This window comes from Nematolebias whitei, chromosome 16 (genome assembly GCF_014905685.2).
Source record: "Nematolebias whitei isolate Nwh7 chromosome 16, NemWhi1, whole genome shotgun sequence".
NCBI classification, from domain to species: Eukaryota; Metazoa; Chordata; class Actinopteri; order Cyprinodontiformes; family Rivulidae; genus Nematolebias; species Nematolebias whitei.
In genome coordinates, this window is record NC_056513.1 from 11,585,634 (window position 1) to 11,605,138 (window position 19,505).

At 40.3% G+C, this 19,505-nt stretch overlaps 1 protein-coding gene across 1 annotated transcript in view; it reads left to right on the forward strand.

Annotated features, from left to right (window-relative positions):
- The window catches only part of pkd1a (polycystic kidney disease 1a), a 104,563-nt gene that overhangs the window by 31,794 nt on the left and 53,264 nt on the right, over positions 1-19,505 (forward strand). The window contains 9 exon segments of the mRNA XM_037690506.1: positions 1,528-1,705; positions 9,158-9,372; positions 10,340-10,458; positions 10,563-10,713; positions 12,303-12,538; positions 12,619-12,987; positions 16,901-17,383; positions 17,469-17,600; positions 18,881-19,056. Coding sequence (XP_037546434.1) covers positions 1,528-1,705; positions 9,158-9,372; positions 10,340-10,458; positions 10,563-10,713; positions 12,303-12,538; positions 12,619-12,987; positions 16,901-17,383; positions 17,469-17,600; positions 18,881-19,056 — 2,059 coding nt within the window.

Below are 19,505 nucleotides of genomic sequence, written 5' to 3' on the forward strand. Positions count from 1 at the left end.
GGGTGGCGTCAGCATGAGGGAAGAGGCTGCTTGAGGGCTGCCTTTAGCTTTTTAGCTTGCATGCTTGTATTGTGCGCCACTAGCTTAGCGCTACGTCAAAGCCGACAGGGTGGGGTGGGGGGGTGCATGCAGTTTGGTTCGGTAGGCCAAACACTGAATATAAGATAAGATAGAACTTTTATTGATCCCGCAGGAAATTGTTGTGCCAGAGTTTCAGTACAAAGGAACATACACTAGGAATCACACAAGATATTAAAAAAATAACAGAGAATATTAAAAAAACAGATAATGTAGTACTAATAGATAATAACGTAGTAATGCATTATAAGATGGAAATTTGGGGGGGGGGGGGGGGCAGTGTAAGTGTATTTTCTATATATCTGCAACTCTTTTTTTTAATCTCTTTCTGGGGGGAAAAGCACAATATATCCACCCATGGTGTCTATAGACGAAACATTTTATGGGGAATGCTGTATTTTATTCATAAAAATTGTTTGAAGGTAAGATGATTAAGCCGGTTGGGGGTGGGTGGGGGGGGGGTGATGGGGACTCTGCTCACTTTCGATTAATGGTAATAAACGCTCTGCTAGATTCACCAGTGAATCACTGATTTTGTCTGGTTTTGTCCAGCACTGATCAGGTGTTTTACCTCGAGTTTAGAAAGTCGGTTAATAAAAACATCTGCCTGCAGCTGTCCTAAACACACACAATGACATCAGTAAAAGTAAAGCAGAGCAGGGCTGGAAACTCAAACAATAAGACAAAAAAAAGCTCAAATGCTAGAATGGCACCGTTGGGTGTTTACTATCATCCTGTCATGTAATGAACTGTTTGTGCTGCCTTTTTTTTGGATTTTATTTGTGAAAATTAAAACCTTGAATCTGTCTGTCTCCCCTCTGGAATCTGAGCTCTTTTTCAATTATTATCTTTAATTTTCTTGCGCGTACACAAAACCATTTATTTTTTGCATTTACTTTAAAAATCCTGTTTGCCAACAAACCCATCACTCTTTGCATCCTTGACTTTGTGCCGTGACATTATCTAACAATTTCTCGCAGTTTTGTCTTTTTATCGAAACTTTCTCTGGCATTTTTGTGTAAGAGTTTTTTTTTTCTTTGAAATATTGTTAAATTAGTTTTTCCACAGTAGTTTAAGAAATATGCTACTTCTCCTAGATTTCTGATATAAAAGACAATGATTGTTACGGCAATATTTTGATAGTCTTATGTAGGTATTTCTTTTCTTTTTTTTCACCAACACCTAAACATTTTTTGTGTTTCTTTTGTGTTGTAAAACACTTGGAGCACATCCAAAGTTTAATGTTCTTATAAAAATACATTTGAGGGCTAATTACTTTATCAGGAATTGTGCCTTAAATGTTTAACAAAAAAACATTAAAGTTATTGATCTGTTAAATACTGTTTTAAGTGTTAGCATTTATTCCACGCTTTTACGTATTTTTAAGCACCTAACTCATGCAAGTGTAATATCTGAGGAATTGGGTCTACGTGTGTTTTTCTCTGCCAGCCTCTCCTAACTGCCCAGACGATGGAGTGCGCCACGACGAGTCCTCAAGCTGCTTCGAGATCCTTCAGGAGGAGCTGAGCTGGACGGACGCTCGGCGGCAGTGTCTGAACCGCGGCGGGGATCTGGCTATAGTCAGGAGTGACGCTCTGCGTAACCTGCTGGCAAACAAAGTCACGCAGTGAGTCTTGATGTGGCTGAAGTCCTTTTTTATAACTTCATGCAGTCAGTTTACTTAATGATTTTGTGTTGTTTATTTTCTTGTGTGTGAATCTGAATTGGACCAAGTAACACTTCAGATGTCAATATCTTTCTCTCCTTCAGGCTTTAGGTCCCGCTCTTTTTGGAGCAGGGTCAGCCACATGAATTCTTCTCCATTTTGCTCTGTTTTGTGTATCATCTGTTGTGAGATGGAGTGTCTTCATATCCTGCTGGATAATATCTATCTACCTCTTCTGCCGTCTCCTGCTTCATGACCGAAAACTTCTGCTTTTCATAGCCTTTTTACCTTGTTGTTATCTTCCATTCGCTGCACATGCCCATACCACCTCATTCTTGACTCCTGTATCTTATCCGTGATGCATGCCACGCCAAGCCTTTTTCTGATATCGTCATTTCGCCATCTATCCTTGAGGAATACTCCCAAGAATCCCATGTAGAATCTGCATTTCTGTTCTTTCCAGGAGTTCCTCTTCCTTCCTCTTTAATGTCCATACCTCAGCTCCACAAAGCAAGACTGGGTGCACCATCATCTTGTACACTTTTCCTTTAATATGAATCTGCATCCTTTTGTCACAAAGCACTCCTGTCAGCTCCTTCCATTTTTGCCGCACCGCACCAATTCTGTGTTTAACGTCTTCTTCACAGTTTCCTTTGGCATTTATCACTGACCCCAGATACTTGAAAGTTTCATCCTGCTTCAGTATATTTCCTCTATTATCAGTAATTATTAAGGTCTCGTTAGCTTTCAAGCAGACCATGGTCTCGTCAATAAACAACAGTGGGCTGAGACATGAACCTTGATGAACGCCAACTTTAATCTCAAATGCTGTTGTGTTGCCTTTTGCCAGTTCTGCCTGTTATTTTTAAATTCTTCGTAGAAGGAACTAATAATCCAAACTAGATTCTCCGTAATGCCTTTTTGTCTGAGGCTTCAGTAAAACACCTCTCGCAGGACTCTGTCGAAATCCTTTTCCAAGTCCACAAACGTCCAGTTTCTGCTATTGTTTCCCTCCAAGATTATCCCTCCAGTTTATTTAATGATTTTGTGATATCTTTAGTATGTTTCTGTGAATCTGTACAGGACAGAGCAATACTTCAGATGTCAATATATACATCTTTAAAAACAAGTAATAATTCAGGGAGTTGTCTCACAACCCTACCAGCTCCTTCTCACTGTGTGAAGTTTGCATTACAAACTGTGATAAAAATTACACACTAAAAACTTGGAGACAGACTTGGGACATGAGACATTGTTTAAAGAGCAACTTGTGCATAAAGTGTTTTTCTTACATCTTCATGCTTGTTTTTGGCAACTCATTTGACAGAATGTGACTTTATAAGTCTGTTTATATTTGGCTGTTGTCAAGTGAACTATAAAGGCTAGTGGCTCAGTTAAACAAATACATCTCCTCAGTATTAATAGTTTATTTTGAGTTTGCTTTGCATTTTATTTGTTCTCTGGTTCATAAAATATAGAATTTACAACCGATTTTCCTAAAAACATGTAATTTTTTATCAGGATGAGTCATTAAACAAGTAAAACACATTGTGAAGAAGTGCATATGGACACTAAACTTTGGATCCTGCTTTTGTTTTGGAAAAGTTTTGTTGGCCTCATGACCTCAAGTTTTTTATGTTTAGGTGTAAGAAAGTTTCAAGAACACATCTGTAAAAGCACAGCTGCTCTGTGACGTAAAAAACCCTTGGAGAAAGTCCACATCCAAGTGTGTGTGTGCGTACATGTGTGTGTCGTATTGTAACGTAAAGAGTTTTTTTCATTCTTTTCTTTCCTTTCGGCTGTTCCCTGCTTTAGGGGTCGCCACAGCAAACTAACTCGCACAAAGACTTGACAGTTGTTTTTTTTAACGCCGGATGCCCTTCCTGATGCTATCCCAGATCATCGAGCTACTACAGCCCTCTGTGTGGAGCAGAGAGCTGCTATCCAGTATGTCTGGGGGAGCAGAGGATGGGAGTAAGGGCCTTGCTCAAGGGCCCAGATTGGGGCAAATGAGGGTGGAGCCACTCCTCCGCAAATAGGTATCTCTGCAGACAAATAGGCGTTTCCAAAAAAAGTGTATCTCAAGGGCCACACCTGATTGGACGAAACAAAACGAGGCGTTTCTCAAGGGCCACATCTTATTAGAAGAAACAAAACGAGGCGTTACTCAAGGGCCACATCTGATTTAAATTAAGAAAAACAAGGCGTTACTCAAGGGTTACTTCTGGTTACATTTCAAAATAAGAGCAGCATAAATGGTTAGTGGTGAGGGCTAAATGTTTGTTTTGTAATACCTAGCCATTACATTAAAAAACAAAATCTGTTTTGGTTGTTGAATAATGTGAAAATAGTTACAATCGATTCATAAAAAAAGAAAAATAAAGTAACCAAAATAATCATGATAATTAAACTGGTTTTGCGACAAAGGATGTTACATTTAACTTCACATTTCTTGTTCAACCTGCAGTCACTGCAGATGAGTGATTGTCAGTTTCTGTCAGATTTCTGCAACTGGAGCAGGTATTTCTGTTTACTGGTTAACTTCCTCAGCTGTCTCACATTTTAAGGGTCAGTCCTACTCCATGTTTCAGCTCCTTTCATAGATCAGATCTCATAGAAGAACTTCTAAAGAGCAAATTTTGTTTTTAGCTTTTGTTTTGGGCCATTATCTCGTTACAGGACTCGCGATCTTTAATTGAGATCAGACTTTTTAACAAATGGGAGCAGTTTTTGCTTCAGATGCTTCATATTTCATTGTACCCACAGGCATGTGACCCCGGGAACATTTTGCGGCAGGGATTAGTTTTTTTTTTTTTTTGGCACCATTTTCATTGTGTTAGGGTGCGTTTGGCAACTGTTTGCTCAAATCCGGCAACTCTCAGGCTCACTAATAATAAAGTTATGAACAAATATGTCTGTCTTGTTGTTTGAGGAGCCATGCTTGAACCGTGTCGCTGACACCTCCTCAGCTGGTGACTCTCCGGACGCTTGTCACCCACAGCATGCATGCGACAGAGAATAAACTCAAAGCGAGAGCGTTACCTGCCCCTCTTTGTAACTCACTTTATGCTGGGGTCAGTCAGGCGTCCATTTCACGTCTCCAGCTCGTCCAAAATGCAGCTGCTCGGCTTTTAACTGGTACACGTAGGTCTGAGCACATCACACCTGTTCTGTCCTCCCTTCACTGGCTTCCTGTGCGATCCAGAATCGACTTCAAGATTCTCCTCCTGACATATAAGTGCCTAAATGGCCTCGCACCCCTCTACCTCTCCGAGCTCCTGGAACCATATGTTCCATCTCGGGCCCTGAGATCATCGGACCAGCTTCTTTTGGTCGTTCCAAAATCACGCCTGAAGCTCCGAGGGGATCGAGCTTTTTCAGTCAGAGGTCCCAACCTGTGGAACAACCTGCCCCTCAACATCAGGCAGGCCTCCTCCCTCCTGATGTTCAAATCCCTCCTTAAAACGCACCTGTTTGCTCTGGCGTTTAATACTGTGTGAGTTAGTTTATTTTGTTCTGTGTTACCTCATTTTAAATTCTGTTGTTTTATGATTGACGTTTATTTTTACTGCTTGTTTTTCCTTAGTGTGATCATTAGTGTGTGTTATTGCTCCAGTACTTTTAATTCTGTATGATGTTTTTGTTTTGCTGCCTATGTTTTGCTACATTTCTGTTAAGCACTTTGATAACAGTTTATCTGTTTTAAATTGTGCTCTACAAATAAAGATGACTTGACTTGACTTGACTCTTTTACTTTAACAATTTTTTTTTAGTTTGTCAAAGCACAATTTTTGTGTGTTTTTAAATACAGAAATAATGTTTAATAAATGTTAGGACTCTATTCTTTGCTAACAAGTCCTCCGCTCTGAACGCATTTCACCCACAGCATGCATCAACAAAGAGTATAAACTCAAAGCGAGAGCGACACCTGCCCCCTCTTTCCTCTTTCGCGATGACAAAATGTTTTAGTTTTATCGATTGCCAAAGCACAAGTTTGATGTTTTTTTTAATATGTTATAAAAACAGATGTTTAACAAATGTTAGGACTCTACTCTTTGCTAACAAAATATATTTTGTCATTAAACAACTTGTCAGTTTCTTCTCTTGTGAGCGCATTCCCCTGGACACACCCCCCCCCCCCCGCCCCCGCCCACACACACACTTTTTTATTAAAAAAAAATCTGCACAAATTGTTTTATTCATTTTTGTTTTGTAAGTCAAAGTGTTGTATATAACACTCCCGACTTAAAATGTTACTGATCAATTTGAATTTATAATTATTTATTGATTGTATTTAATTTGATTGTTCAGTATCAAATGGTCAAAAATGTTTACAGTTTAAATAAGGATATATATTTTTTTAATTTCAGGCAAATTGATGCACTTTAAGCCTTTTCTGTTACAGACTATAAAACAATGTTAATAATCTTTGTTGCAAGTTGAACTACTTTGTATATTTATTTCTTTTTTATTTAATGTTAATAAGGGTACAATGTTATGCAGAGGTGTATTTATAAATTTTTTTTAGACAAATTATACTATTTACAGTCGCGGCGAAGAGTTGGGGGGGCGCAAAATGTTTACTTCTTCCTAGTGGGGGCATAACCAAAAATAATTGAGAAGCACTGAGCTAGCCACTCAGTCATTTGCCCTTTAGAAACGCCTACTTTCAGTCTGCAGAGAACCCCTTCTCCTCCTCCGACTTATTTATAAAAGAAATTAAAATAATTTTCAAATACTAATTTTCTTGCTTTGTTACTTTTTGTAAGTTTTAATTATTTTCCTCCGGTGTGATATTTTCACAGCAACGAGTGACTTATAAAGCAGCTAAATGCTTCTATTTCTTGTAAAAACACAGTATAGATGCTGAGTGCTGGACAGCTTTGCTGAAATTTGCTGCAGGAGCTGAAACAGAGTTGTTAAAGCTAAAAGAAGCAGAACATTGACCTAAAGGCAAAAACATCACAATGCTAGCTAGATGCTAGAAGTAACAGGACTAACTAAAAGGCAAGATGAAAGATAAAGTAGCAAAAGGCTAAAAAGTAGTAGCAGGACGCTAGATAAAAGAAGCAAAAGGCTAGTTAAGTCAAAATACTAGCTATAAGCTAGAAGTGGGGAAATGGTATTTATAAAGAAAAATGAGCTGGAAAACACAAATTTAGACCAATTGTTGAAGCAGGTTTAAACAACAAGGTTTTTGAGGGAACTGAAATTACAAACCGGATTCCAAAAAAGTTGGGACACTAAACAAATTGTGAATAAAAACTGAATGCAATGATGTGGAGGTGCCAACATCTAATATTTTATTCAGAATAGAACACAAATCACAGATCAAAAGTTTAAACTGAGAGAATGTATCATTTTAAGGGAAAAATCTGTTGTTTCCAAATTTCATGGCGTCAACAAATCCCAAAAAAGTTGGGACAAGTCCATTTTTACCACTGTGTGGCATCCCCCCTTCTTCTTACAACACTCAACAGACGTCTGGGGACAGAGGAGACCAGTTTCTCAAGTTTAGAAATAGGAACGCTCTCCCATTCATGTCTAATACAGGCCTCTAACTGTTCAGTCGTCTTAGGCCTTCTTTGTCGCACCTTCCTCTTTATGATGCGCCAAATGTTCTCTATAGGTGAAAGATCTGGACTGCAGGCTGGCCATTTCAGTACCCGGATCCTTCTCCTACGTAGCCATGATGTTGTGATTGCTGCAGAATGTGGTCTGGCATTATCGTGCTGAAAAATGCAGGGTCTTCCCTGAAAGAGATGACGTCTAGATGGGAGCATATGTTGTTCTAGAACCTGAACATAGTTCTCTGCATTAATGGTGCCTTTCCAGACATGCAAGCTGCCCATGCCACAAGCGCTCATGCAACCCCATACCATCAGTGATGCAGGCTTCTGAACGGAGCGTTGATAACAACTTGGGCTATCCTTGTCTTCTCTGGTCCGGATGACATGGCGTCCCAGTGTTCCATAAAGAACTTCAAATCGTGACTCATCTGGCCACAGAACAGTCTTCCATTTTGCCACACTCCATTTTAAATGACCCCTGGCCCAGTGCAAACCTCTGAGCTTGTGGAGCTTGCTTAGAAATGGCTTCCTCTTTGCACTGTAGAGTTTCAGCTGGCAACGACGGATGGCACGGTGGATTGTGTTCACTGACAATGCTTTCTGGAAGTATTCCTGAGCCCATTCTGTTATTTCCTTGACAGTGACATTCCTGTTTGAGGTGCAGTGACGTTTAAGGGCCCGGAGATCACGAGCATCCAGTAGAGTTTTACGGCCTTGACCCTTACGCACAGCGATTGTTCCAGATTCTCTGAATCTTTTGATGATGTTATGCAAGGTTGATGATGATAACTTAAAAGTCTTTACTATTTTACGCTGGGTAACACCATTCTGGTATTGCTGCACTATCTTTCTGCGCAACAATAGTGGAATTGGTGATCCTCTTACCATCTTGGCTTCTGAGAGCCACTGACACTCTGAGAAGCTCTTTTTACAATAATGTTGTCAATTGACCTATTTAGTGTTAATTGGTCTTCTAGCTGTTCGTTATATGCTCAATTTCCTTTTTCCAGTCACTTATTGCTACTTGTCCCAACTTTTTTGGGATTTGTTGACACTGTGAAGTTTTGAATCAACATATTTTTCCTTTAAAATGTTACATTTACTCAGATTAAACTTTTGATCTGTCATCTATGTTATATTATGAATAAAATATTAACATTTGCCATCTCCACATCATTGCATTCAGTTTTTATTCACAATTTGTTTAGTGTCCCAACTTTTGTGGAATCCGGTTTGTACATTAAATGTTTGTCAATGACTTTTAACAGTTTGAAAAGTACAAAAGTTACAAAAAATTCAAAGTCCTAGTACTTGAACATTTTATAAATGAATGACTAAAATGATAAAAATAAAAAAGTATGCAGAAGTAGTTTGACTGAAACAGAAAACTAATAAAAGAGGAACTAAATGGTATAAAAACACCATTTGTAGGAAAATGGACATTTTATATGTAAATGAATCTTTGGACAGGCCACACCAGCGTTAAACAAAATGTCCAAAATGTTTGCTTTTCTTTTTCTTCTCTGTAGCAGCAAGAAAAATGAAAGTGGGGGGATTTGTGGAGCTTACTGGCTGTGTGAGAGTGAAAATTACTTCACATAATTATGAGATCATATTAAATGTTTGACACTCCATCTGGTCCATCTCCCTTGAGTTCAGCGAAAGCCTCTTTTCACACTTTGGGCCTAAAATTGTCGACTGCGAGCTGACACACGCAGGATTTGGTGCGACTTCTGACAATCGACGCTCATTAACGTTTTAATCTTTCGCATAGAAGGTTGGCTTTCGTCTGACGGCGTGATCACGTTGACATCATTTGTTGTTTAAATCTGTTCTGCACCAGGGAGCGAGGTGTGTGGCTGGGCCTCAGTGATGTCAGCTCTCCGGGCAAACTGCGATGGGTGAACGGCTCCGAGGCACAGGAGGACGAGGAGGCTCTGCGACCTGGCTCTCCCTTCTCCCCTGGAAACCTGTGTGTGTCCATTAATCAACACGGGCAGACCAGTTCACACCTGTGCAACGCCAAACGGGCCTACCTCTGCCAGTACATTTCACAAGGTACGCTTTCAGACCCCACAACACACATGTAAACTATAGACTCTGTACAAAAGTAAATTATCCTCAGTTTCCCAGAAGTTACGAATCTCAGTCTTCTTTATTATGAATCCTACAGGCAGTAAATTAGGTTGTAGCACAAAAGGAAAAGCAGACGGTCCTGATATTCAGTGATATTCAGAGGAAAATTAAATCAGAAAGTGCTCTGATCCTAATTAATCAACCCCCACCATCAGCCCCCCGGGTGCCCTCTCTCTGCTCCACACAGAGAGCTGTGGTAGCTCGGTTTGTGGTTGCGTCAGGAAGGGCATCCGGCGTAAAAACTATGAAGTCTTTGTGCGAGTTAGTTCACTGTGGCGACCCCTGAGGGAGGGAGCAGCCAAAAGATGAAAAAAACAATTTCACATAACATTTTATGTGCAGAGACTCGTAAAAAGAAATTTACAGAATGTCATGTTTGATTTTAACGCTTTTTTTTTTTTTGTCATGTATGGAACATTTCTATTTAAGTTAGTTTATTTATGTATTACCAATTCACAACAAAAGTCATTTTATGGCATGTTGCAAGTGGAAAAATACACCACACAAAACAGGCTGAAAGCTTTTGCTTCCATTTTATTTTTATTAACTATAGGAACCACGAGTAAACCTGCAGTCCGCATCCTCTGTTAGGATATTATGGAACAATATGATCTTTAATATAAGACGGAGCTTGGTTATTAAGAGCTTTGTATGTTAGAAGTAAGATTTTAAATTATTTTATGAATTTTCAGAGTGTTCAAACAGACGTGTTCAAACAGGCGTGTTCAAACAGGCATGTACAATTTTCACATGGGATACGTTGATGACTCATGACTGAAATGTGTTCATTTTATTTTTTTATAATACATCAAAGTTAGTAGGAGGTTTTTCTAAAAGAGCTCTTTCTTTTTTTGTAATTTTGCTTGTTTTCTGTTTCTGTCCTCTTCAGTCCGTGTTCCAGATGCTGGGGTGTACATGATTGGCGTGTCTGTGTTCCCATCCCATGAGACTCTCCATCAGGTTTCCTCTACCTCACTCACTGCTCCACAACCACCCAGAGCCGTAGAGGTAAGGTGGATTTTTTTATGGTTTCTTTCCTCTTCTTAAATCTTTTTATTTTATTATTATTTTTTTTTAATGAAACTTTTTTCTTGTTTTGTTTTTGCTCACAGCTGTTGATGTTTCCTGCAATGAGCTTTGTTTGGGAAGGTCGTCTGTCTTCTCTGGAGTTTATCACCCGGGAGCTCAGCTCACAAGTCCACGTCAGGTTCCAGACCTATAGACCTCACTGCCGTTATCCAGGCCAGCACCTGCTGCTGCCCAGTGAGTCGCCTGCAGAAACACGCCGATGTACATAAAAAGTGAAGATGTGCACAAATTCCTGGAGAGTTTACCAGCAGGTGTTAAAAAATAACATATAAGCCACCTGAGCACACACCTCCAATTACACATAAACACACACAGAAGTCCCTCTGCTTGTCTAAAGAGGTTAACTTTAAAAATAAAGTGTGAACGGAGGCAGAACGTGAGGCAAATTTATGAGAAATCAAACAAGCACGCAAATGGCTGCTTCCTCTCATCGTTCACAATCAGCAGACTCACAATATTTATGTGTGCACAGTTCTGCTGAGGCACAGGCGCACAGATGTGTGACGGGAAGAGAAGCTGGAAATGAACGTGTTAAAAAAACAAACAAACGAGAAACTGCATTTTCTGCAAACGTGCAGGATGAACTCTTAGTACTGGATGATGAAAACTGCTAAAGAAGATAAAGCTGAGTTGTAAATGCTAAAATAAGCAAAACTTTAGCTGCAAGCTAAAAGAAGCAAAATTATAGATAAAACAAGAATGGTGGTCTAAAGGCTAAAGGTACCCAAAAAAAGGGCTAAAATAGAGCATATGAAGCAGGCCATTTGCTGAAGCAAAGTTTAAAAAGAACAATATTTTTTAAGGAACTGAGGAGATCTCAGTGTACTTTTATGAGGAAAAAAAATGACAAATAAAGTAAAATACAGTTGTCCCTCGATTATCGCAGGGTTTACATTCCAGACACCGGGATCAGGTGAAAAACCATGAAGTAGGATCTCTATATTTATTTTAGTATTTGTATACAGTAGTCCCTCGCTACTTGGCAGTTCGTTTATCGCGGACTCGCTCTATCGCAGTTTTTCAAAATAAGATTGGACTTGACTCACAAATGACTGATTGATGGATGAGCCACATGATTGGCATGGAATTTTTATTTAAAATAAATTATTTTAAATTAATTAGCACCTACTGCACCTTTGTGCAGCCCTTATTGCTGCAGGATAAACTTCCTGTTGCAGCTGATCAGCTGTTCTCCGTGCAGAGCACAGGTGGCTGAGAGCAAAGGAGGCAGGGAGCTGAAATCATGATATTCTGTGCTCTTTTGGAGTCTTTAGGGTTTAGAAATGTTTAGAATATTGCAAGAGTGTGGGAAGGGTTTAAAACGCCTTAGTGTAGGGTAGTGTAATTCTTTTGACTGGCATTACAGTGTAGGCTTATTGAAAGAAAACTACAAAATGGCGGCGCCTGTCCAATGTATTTTTTTATTAACTTTATATACCGTACCGTCTCAATCGTGTGAGTGATATTAAAGTTATTGTTGAAAATCTGCAAAAGAGCGAGTCCGCGTAAGCCGAACCGTGACGTAGTGAGGGACTACTGTACTTTGAAAATACAGAAGTTACAAATACCAGGGTTATAGCAGCCACCTTTGTCTCGGTCATCTGTGTGTTTGTTCAAGATTCACGATTAAGTGTGCTGTCTCTAATAACAATCATGAACTGATGTTTTTTTTTTTTTATAAACTGTGTTTTTTATGTTACTGAAATTAGTTGAGAAAATGCATCTTAATTTTCCAGGTTGTGGAGGTCTGGTGTGTTCTCCAGTTGCTCTTTGTGTCCCTAATGACACAGTGAGCAGCAATCCTCCCTTTTGCCCTCCACTGGAGCAATGGTGTCCCTTCCAGCGCCGGTGCTTGCCCCTGTCGAGTCCCTGTCAGTCGTCCTCCTGTCCTAACTGCACCCATGGTCACCACCTGCCACCTGGGACGTGGAGGCCCCAATACCTCCTGCAGAACGAGGTAGTCTTCACTCTTCCAGCCGGACCAGCAGCACACATACAGGTGAGATAGTTTACTTTGTCTTTAGTGATGACCCGTTTTTGTTTTTAAACTTCAACTGTCTGGACTTTTGTTTCTTCCAGGTACAAGACCAGCTGGAGAACCTCCTGGTTTCACGTGGAGATGTGATTGCCCTGCAGCATGACAGCGGACCGTCCTCTCTTCTTCAGTGTCAGTCTTCTCCTCAGTCCTTGTGGCGACAGCCTGTTTTAGCCCTGAACCTGTCGGAGTGGTTCTGGGTCAACAGCACCAGACAATCGTCAGATTTTCCAGCCGACCTCACGCCTGAACCGGAGCTGGACGCCGAGACTCGTGTGGAGAACGGGGAGGGGAACTGGTTGGAAGAGGAATTTTGCCCCATCAGAGTGCTCTATGTGGGCCACAATAAGACCCAGCTGCAGGGAGCACAGCTGTCTGCTGGTTTACCCCAGCCCGGACACTACAGCCTGCTGGTAAGTCATCAGTTCTCGTGTCATTTCCCAGCATGCATCTGGCAGGAGGAGGCCACTGAGGAAAACAGAGCCTATAGTGTAAAGCTTTTCTCGTATGAACTTTCTTTCACATGACAAACAAAATAAAAATTTCTAAACATTTTAGGGACACATAACATGAATTAGCTCAACTAAAATTTATTTTTATCTGGCACCAAGTCAGAGTGAGGAGGATCTGTCTGGTTCTTTTCTTCTTTACATTTTTTTATGTGAGAAATGTGTTCTAGTAAAGCTGTGAGCTTGTACGTTGTATTAAGGAAAACTATTTATGAGAACCACATTTACTTTTTAATCACTTTGAGCAACAGTCCTTGTTCTGTTGAACTGGATCACACTGGCCAGCCTTTGCTCCAGCCCTGCTGGTTTATCAGTTCTCCTTCCATCTCCATGACATGAGCTTTTTTTTAATCACATTTTGATCTCATCACTGTTGATCATATTCATACAGTCACCTAATGTTTCTTCTTTCATCACATCCAATTTGAAAGTCTTCACTGATTGCTAATTATACCCCATCTACAGCTAAATATTACTATAATAAAATGTTCAGTCACAAACTGGTGGTCATAATGTTATTGCTAACTGGATTTGTGGTGCAGTGTTATACAGTCCTTTCAGGAAGTTGTGTTCCCAACTAATTAAACACATTGAACTGATCACAGCTCAGACTCGCAACCATTCCACTAACTCGACCTTTGACCCGTGCCCATTTTTACTTCCTGGTAAAGGATCCAGCAGGACGAAAACATGTCCTGCTTTATGAAATCTCAGGTCATTGTCCGCAGTCAGAAAAGGGTGGACTGCCCTCTCCGGAAGGTGGGGTGGGGGGGAGTGAGGTTCTGTTTCAAATGGAGGAGTTCAAGTATAGTGAGGGAAGAATGGAGCATGAGATTGACAGACGGATTGCTGCAGCTTTTGCAGTATTGCGGACTCTGTGCCGGTCCGTTGTGGTGAAGAGGGAACTGAGCTGCAAAGCGAAGCTCTCTGTTTATTGGTCGTTCTGTTTCTACACTCACCTATAGACACAAACTCTGAGTAGCTACTGAAAGAGTGTGATTGGAAATATAGGTGGTCGAAATGAGTTTTATCTGCAGGGTAGCTGGACTCTCCCTTTAAAGATAGCATGAGAAGTTCAGTTATCCAATAGAGACTCCCGAGTAGAACTGCTGCTCCTCCACTATGAGAAGAGCCAGTTGTGTAATTATTTAGTTTTAAAGCTAACTTAGCCCAAAATGAGTAAAATATAGATTAACTTTACCTTTAGGAAGCTTCTCTGAATAAAAAAAAAAAAACTGCCTTTGAACACTGTATTCACAATCAGTCAAAAATTGAGGAGTCAAAGAGATGCTGGAGTCCGATGTACCACATGTGGTACATGTGGTGGAACGAAATTATGTACACAGGGTCCCAGTTACATCCCACAGTAAAATGTAAAAAAAAAAACAGTAATAAGATCTAAGATATGAACTAAGAAAAAGATCCGCTAAAAATACACTAAGCACTAGTAGCATAAAAACAATACGCCGAACAGCAGCACGAACATGAGTCTGTGTGAGCAGATGAGCACGCATGAACACAATAACATGAAACAGATCAGCAGCAACATGATGTGATCTTTCACAGTGATTATCCTGGTTAGAGGTTCATGAGTCTAACAGGCTATACATATACATATGGTATAAATATACTAAAATAAAGTACTACTTGTACTATTGCTCCTACTTCACAGTTTTCCACTTATCACAGGGCTTCAGAGTATCGATCCCCCACGATAAACGAGGGACTACTGTATTAATGTCACATCACCATTCGACTACATAAAAACAGTGCTTGTTTTTGTGCCCCATAAGTTTATTGTGAAGACATCAGTTGAAAGAATACATTGAGTTTTGAGTGCGGCCTTGTCAGCTTCATCCTTGGTTAGGTACAAGCTGTCCTTTTTAATCATCTTCGACTACGTTTTGCTGCAACACCCTCATATAGCTATTCTAACGATCTTCACAGCATACAGTGCCTGACAATTCAAGGCCAAACAAAAACAAATGTCTTTACATGATATTTTTAGATCAAGGACAGCATGTTGTCAGTGCTACACAGCGTCAGTGCTTATAATATTTTAGACCAAGGATAACAAGATGTCAACCCTCCATAATATTAGCGCTTCTACAATGGTTTGTGCATTTGGTAAAGATGCCCCACTGGACGCCTCCTTGGGGAAGTTTTCCAGGCATATCCAACTGGAAGGAGACTCTGGGGAAGATTCAGGACACACTGCATAGACTGTGTCTCGCGGCTGGCCTGGGAGCTGCTTGGAGTCCTCGCTGAAGAGCTGGAATAGGTGACTGGGGAAAGAGATGTCTGGGCCTCTCTGCTCAAGCTGCTGCCCCTACAACCCGGCTTTAGAACAAGCAAAAGATGATGAATGGATGAATGAACCTCAAGAAATCATACATCATTAGTTATTACCATTAAAGTCTGGGAAAGTGGTGGAAAACTGTTTTGCACCACATGCAACATGTTGTTGCTCGATCAGAAGTGACACATTGATTAGAAGTGTTGCTTAACAAGCGCTTTTCTGTTGCAAAATCTGCAGGTTTGATGCATTTCTTTTCAGTCAGCCAGGCTATGAGAGACGAGAGAAAATTTCTCCTAAATGGAGGACAAAATCAGAGACGACAGGTCTGAGCGATAATGATTTATTGTGTCATTAACAGCTGACATCTCTTGCATGTGCTTAGGGTTAACTGAAAATCACCAAGTCTGTAAGTCATAAATTTTAGACTTTTTTTCTACGTTTGGATCTTAGTATCAAAACAGCTTTGATTTATGTCATTCATACGACGATATTTTTTCATTCATTCAACCTTTCACGTGAAACTTAAAAGAGAGATGCAAGTGGACCAAGATACCCAAATATTTATAGGAATCGACAAACTCAATAGGGACACCATTTGAGGATAAAATCTGAGGAACAACTGCTGGGACGAACTTCCTGTTTGAAAAAAGCATCCCTTTGGTTTTATCGGCATTTAGGACAAGTATGAGACAGAACAAATCTGGCTGGATGATGTCAAAGGCGGATTGCAAAAGCTGGAAAATCTTAGCAAGTGTTTTAGCTTGACAATAAACAATGAAAGTTACGTATGTAACTACGGTTTCTATGAATCCCGGATGACCGCCAGAACTTCTCTGTCACTCAGAATCCTTGCATTCCACAAGAAGATTCTCTAGGAGCAGAGCTGCAGATGACGTCAGGCTATATAGCCTCTGATTGGTCATCCGTGTCACACCTGTGACTCCGTTGGTATTATTACTCGAACAGCGCATGCGCAAAGGGAACATTCAGTGCTTTCAGCACCGCCCTCTGGTCGTCAGGAGGGATGAAATAGAACTGTGTGATCAGCATAGAAATGTATGGATGCATCAGGGATGCTCTGGCCTACATTACCTATGTAGATTGTAAAGAGGGTGGGTCCTAAGACTGAGCCTTGTGGTACACCATTTTTGACTGTTAAATAACTGGAAGAAATACCATTATGTTGAACACATTGTCTCCAATCTGAAAGATAGAAAACCAAATAATGGTGTGATTTGAGAAACCAATTTCTGAGAGCTTGTGACACAAGATGTTATGATCCACAGTGTCAAAAGCTTTATTTCTATATTTGTACATTCTTTTGTTTTTGCCACCTTAAAGAAAAAAAGTTACAAAACATAGCAACTTTTATCAAAAAGTTGCATTTTAGATCACAACAATCACAAGAAGTCTGTTAAAACCTGGATGGACTGAGTGTAGGTTTCTCTCAACAACTTTAACCTGTTTTCATATTACTTTTGTGTAATAATTATAATAACTGACCAAATTAACCCACAGGTTTCCTCCATTGAGCCGTCATACCCATCCTCAGCATCATGCCCACTGTGGGTGGTTCCTCCTCTTGGCTTGACCATCCTTGACCCGCCTCCGAAGAACGGAACCATCTACCTACAGCCCAACAGCGCCCGACTTCTGCTCCGCGTGCAGTCTCGCTACGTAACAAGGGCCTCTAGGCGTGGCAGCGATCACAGCGTGACATTCCAGTCAGAATGCCCCCCTGAGTTCTTGTCCACTCCAACACTCTGCCAGGATGGTCGAAGCTCAGGGTCAAAGGTCACAGTTTCAGAGCCCAGCCTGTATGCAGTGCTGGATTTGAGCCTGGGATCAGAGGAACAGAGAGGTCCAGTGCAGGTGGAGCTGGAGGCCCACAGTAATGTGACAGAAGACAGCCTGACAGTGAAAGTTCACCTGGAGGAGCCACTCGGGGACCTGATAGTGCAGCCCGATCCTACAAACAGGGTGCTGATGGAGTCAGTGGTGGTGAGTTTGTGTTTGTGTGGCAGATATCTGTTGTACTAATACACCGTACTGTATGGTGTACAAACAGTTGCTCTTTGTGTTTTAGAGTTACAGTGCGTCGGTGCGTCAAGGTTCCAATCCCACATTTAAATGGACTGTAGACGACAAGCCGTATTTCACCTATTACAACACTGTCCTCAACGTCATCTACCAGCACGCTGCCATCTACAAACTAACGGTGAGTTTTTGTCGCAAGTTCATTTCAACACGAGTCAAGTTGTTGCGTTGACAAATCAGTTTTTCACACCCTTGTCTTCAGCAAAGTATCTACAGGCTTTGATCAACAAGTGGTAAAAAAAGAAGGAGAAAGCCTGCTGATTGTCAAATATAGATGCATAACTTTTTATATTACTGTACAAAAATGTTGTGTTACCCCATTGTTTTCTTAAATATTTTAACCTCCTTGATGTCCTAATGTTTTGCTTCTAAGGTACCAAACTTTTATCAAGCTAGCAACACTTCTGCAGGCTTGTTGGAGTTTTTGGTATATCATGACTAAGTATATCCTTCAAGAGTTTCAAAAAACTGGATAAGTGAAAAAATAAAAGGTGTAAAACTATTGAATAAACTAGGGATGCATGATATTGGATTTTTGACCGATATCCGATATGTCGATACGTTAAAACTTATTTGGCCTGTAACCGATACCAATACCGATATTTATTTTCCTAGACCTACTTCCTACTTACAGAGACTAGTTTGTAGACAAAAATAGTGCCATATATATATATATATACATACATACATACATACATTAGTATAAACAGCACCTTTTATATCAGTGAGATATTTTGATGGAATGTCCAATATTTAACTTTATCGCTATTATCGACCGATACCACACCGATTAATATTGTGCATCCCTAGAATAAACAGATTTTGAAAATTGTGTTTTTAAGAAAAGGGAACAAATTCAAATAAAAACTTGACAAATGCTTGAAAAAGCATTCACGGTTTCAAGAAAACAATTAAAATGCTTTCATAAAAGCTAAAAAGCTTTTATTCAAAAGTATTTTAAAGGAATGCAAGAAAGAGTGGCTACTTATAAACAATCAAGGTTCATGCTCAATAATTCAGGTAGAAAATCCAACAAAGTTCATGCAGGTCACCTGGACAGTTCGTCAGTGAAAAGCACCGGAATTGAGCCTTTTATCATCCAGTGTCTTCAGTAGAAAGAGAGAGACACAAAGAAGCGATAAAGCCGATAAATGAAAATGAGCTCGATAATTTTAATTTATCATGCGATTAATTGATTTATTGTTTATTGCGACAGGCCTAGTTTATATTTAAAACAAGCATTAATCAGTTGGTTCATATAGCTCTAGTCTGATGTACAGGATATTCTTTGTTGGTCACATTGTGTATTTGCAGGCATTGTGATTGCATATTTTAGGTTTAGTAAACTTAAAATATATCACAAGGTTACAGCGCTTATGAAATGTGTGGCGACCGTTCCAGGTGACGGCCATGAACCACGTCAGCATCAAAACGAAGCATTTCAACGTAACTGTGGATCGGCGGCAGCCCATGACCAACCTCACAGTCAAAGGGGTGCCAGATGTGGTCCCTCAGGGATCGAACCTGACTCTCACCACCTCTGTTCTCGTGGACATGTCTGTCACAGCTACCTTCAGGTATGAACACGGGGGATAGGAAGCGCCACAGTGTCACTTTTTCTTTTTTTAACAGTGCATCTGTTCACCTCTTTCAGCTGTCTGTCATTTTGCTGTTTTGCTCTGCTCCTTAATAACCCTGCAGCAGTCAGGTTGAAGCAGTCGGCAATTTATAGCCGTGCAGTAAGGAAAGTTTGCTGACAAGAATTTTCCCCTCTGCGGCTGTTTCTTCTACACTTTCCTCCCCCACCACCTTTATTTTACTCCTTTTTTCCTTCACTCTCTTTCTGCTTTTAAGCAATCTGCCCTTTTCTCTTTCACACAATATTCTCAGCTTAGAGATTTTAGTCCATGAGATTTGAGTTTCCATTTCTCCAAGACCTTTTTTGCTTTATGAAAAATTGGCATTTTCCAGCCTTTAGGTGTGTGTGTGTGTGTGTGTGTGTGTGTGTGTGTGTGTGTGTGTGTGT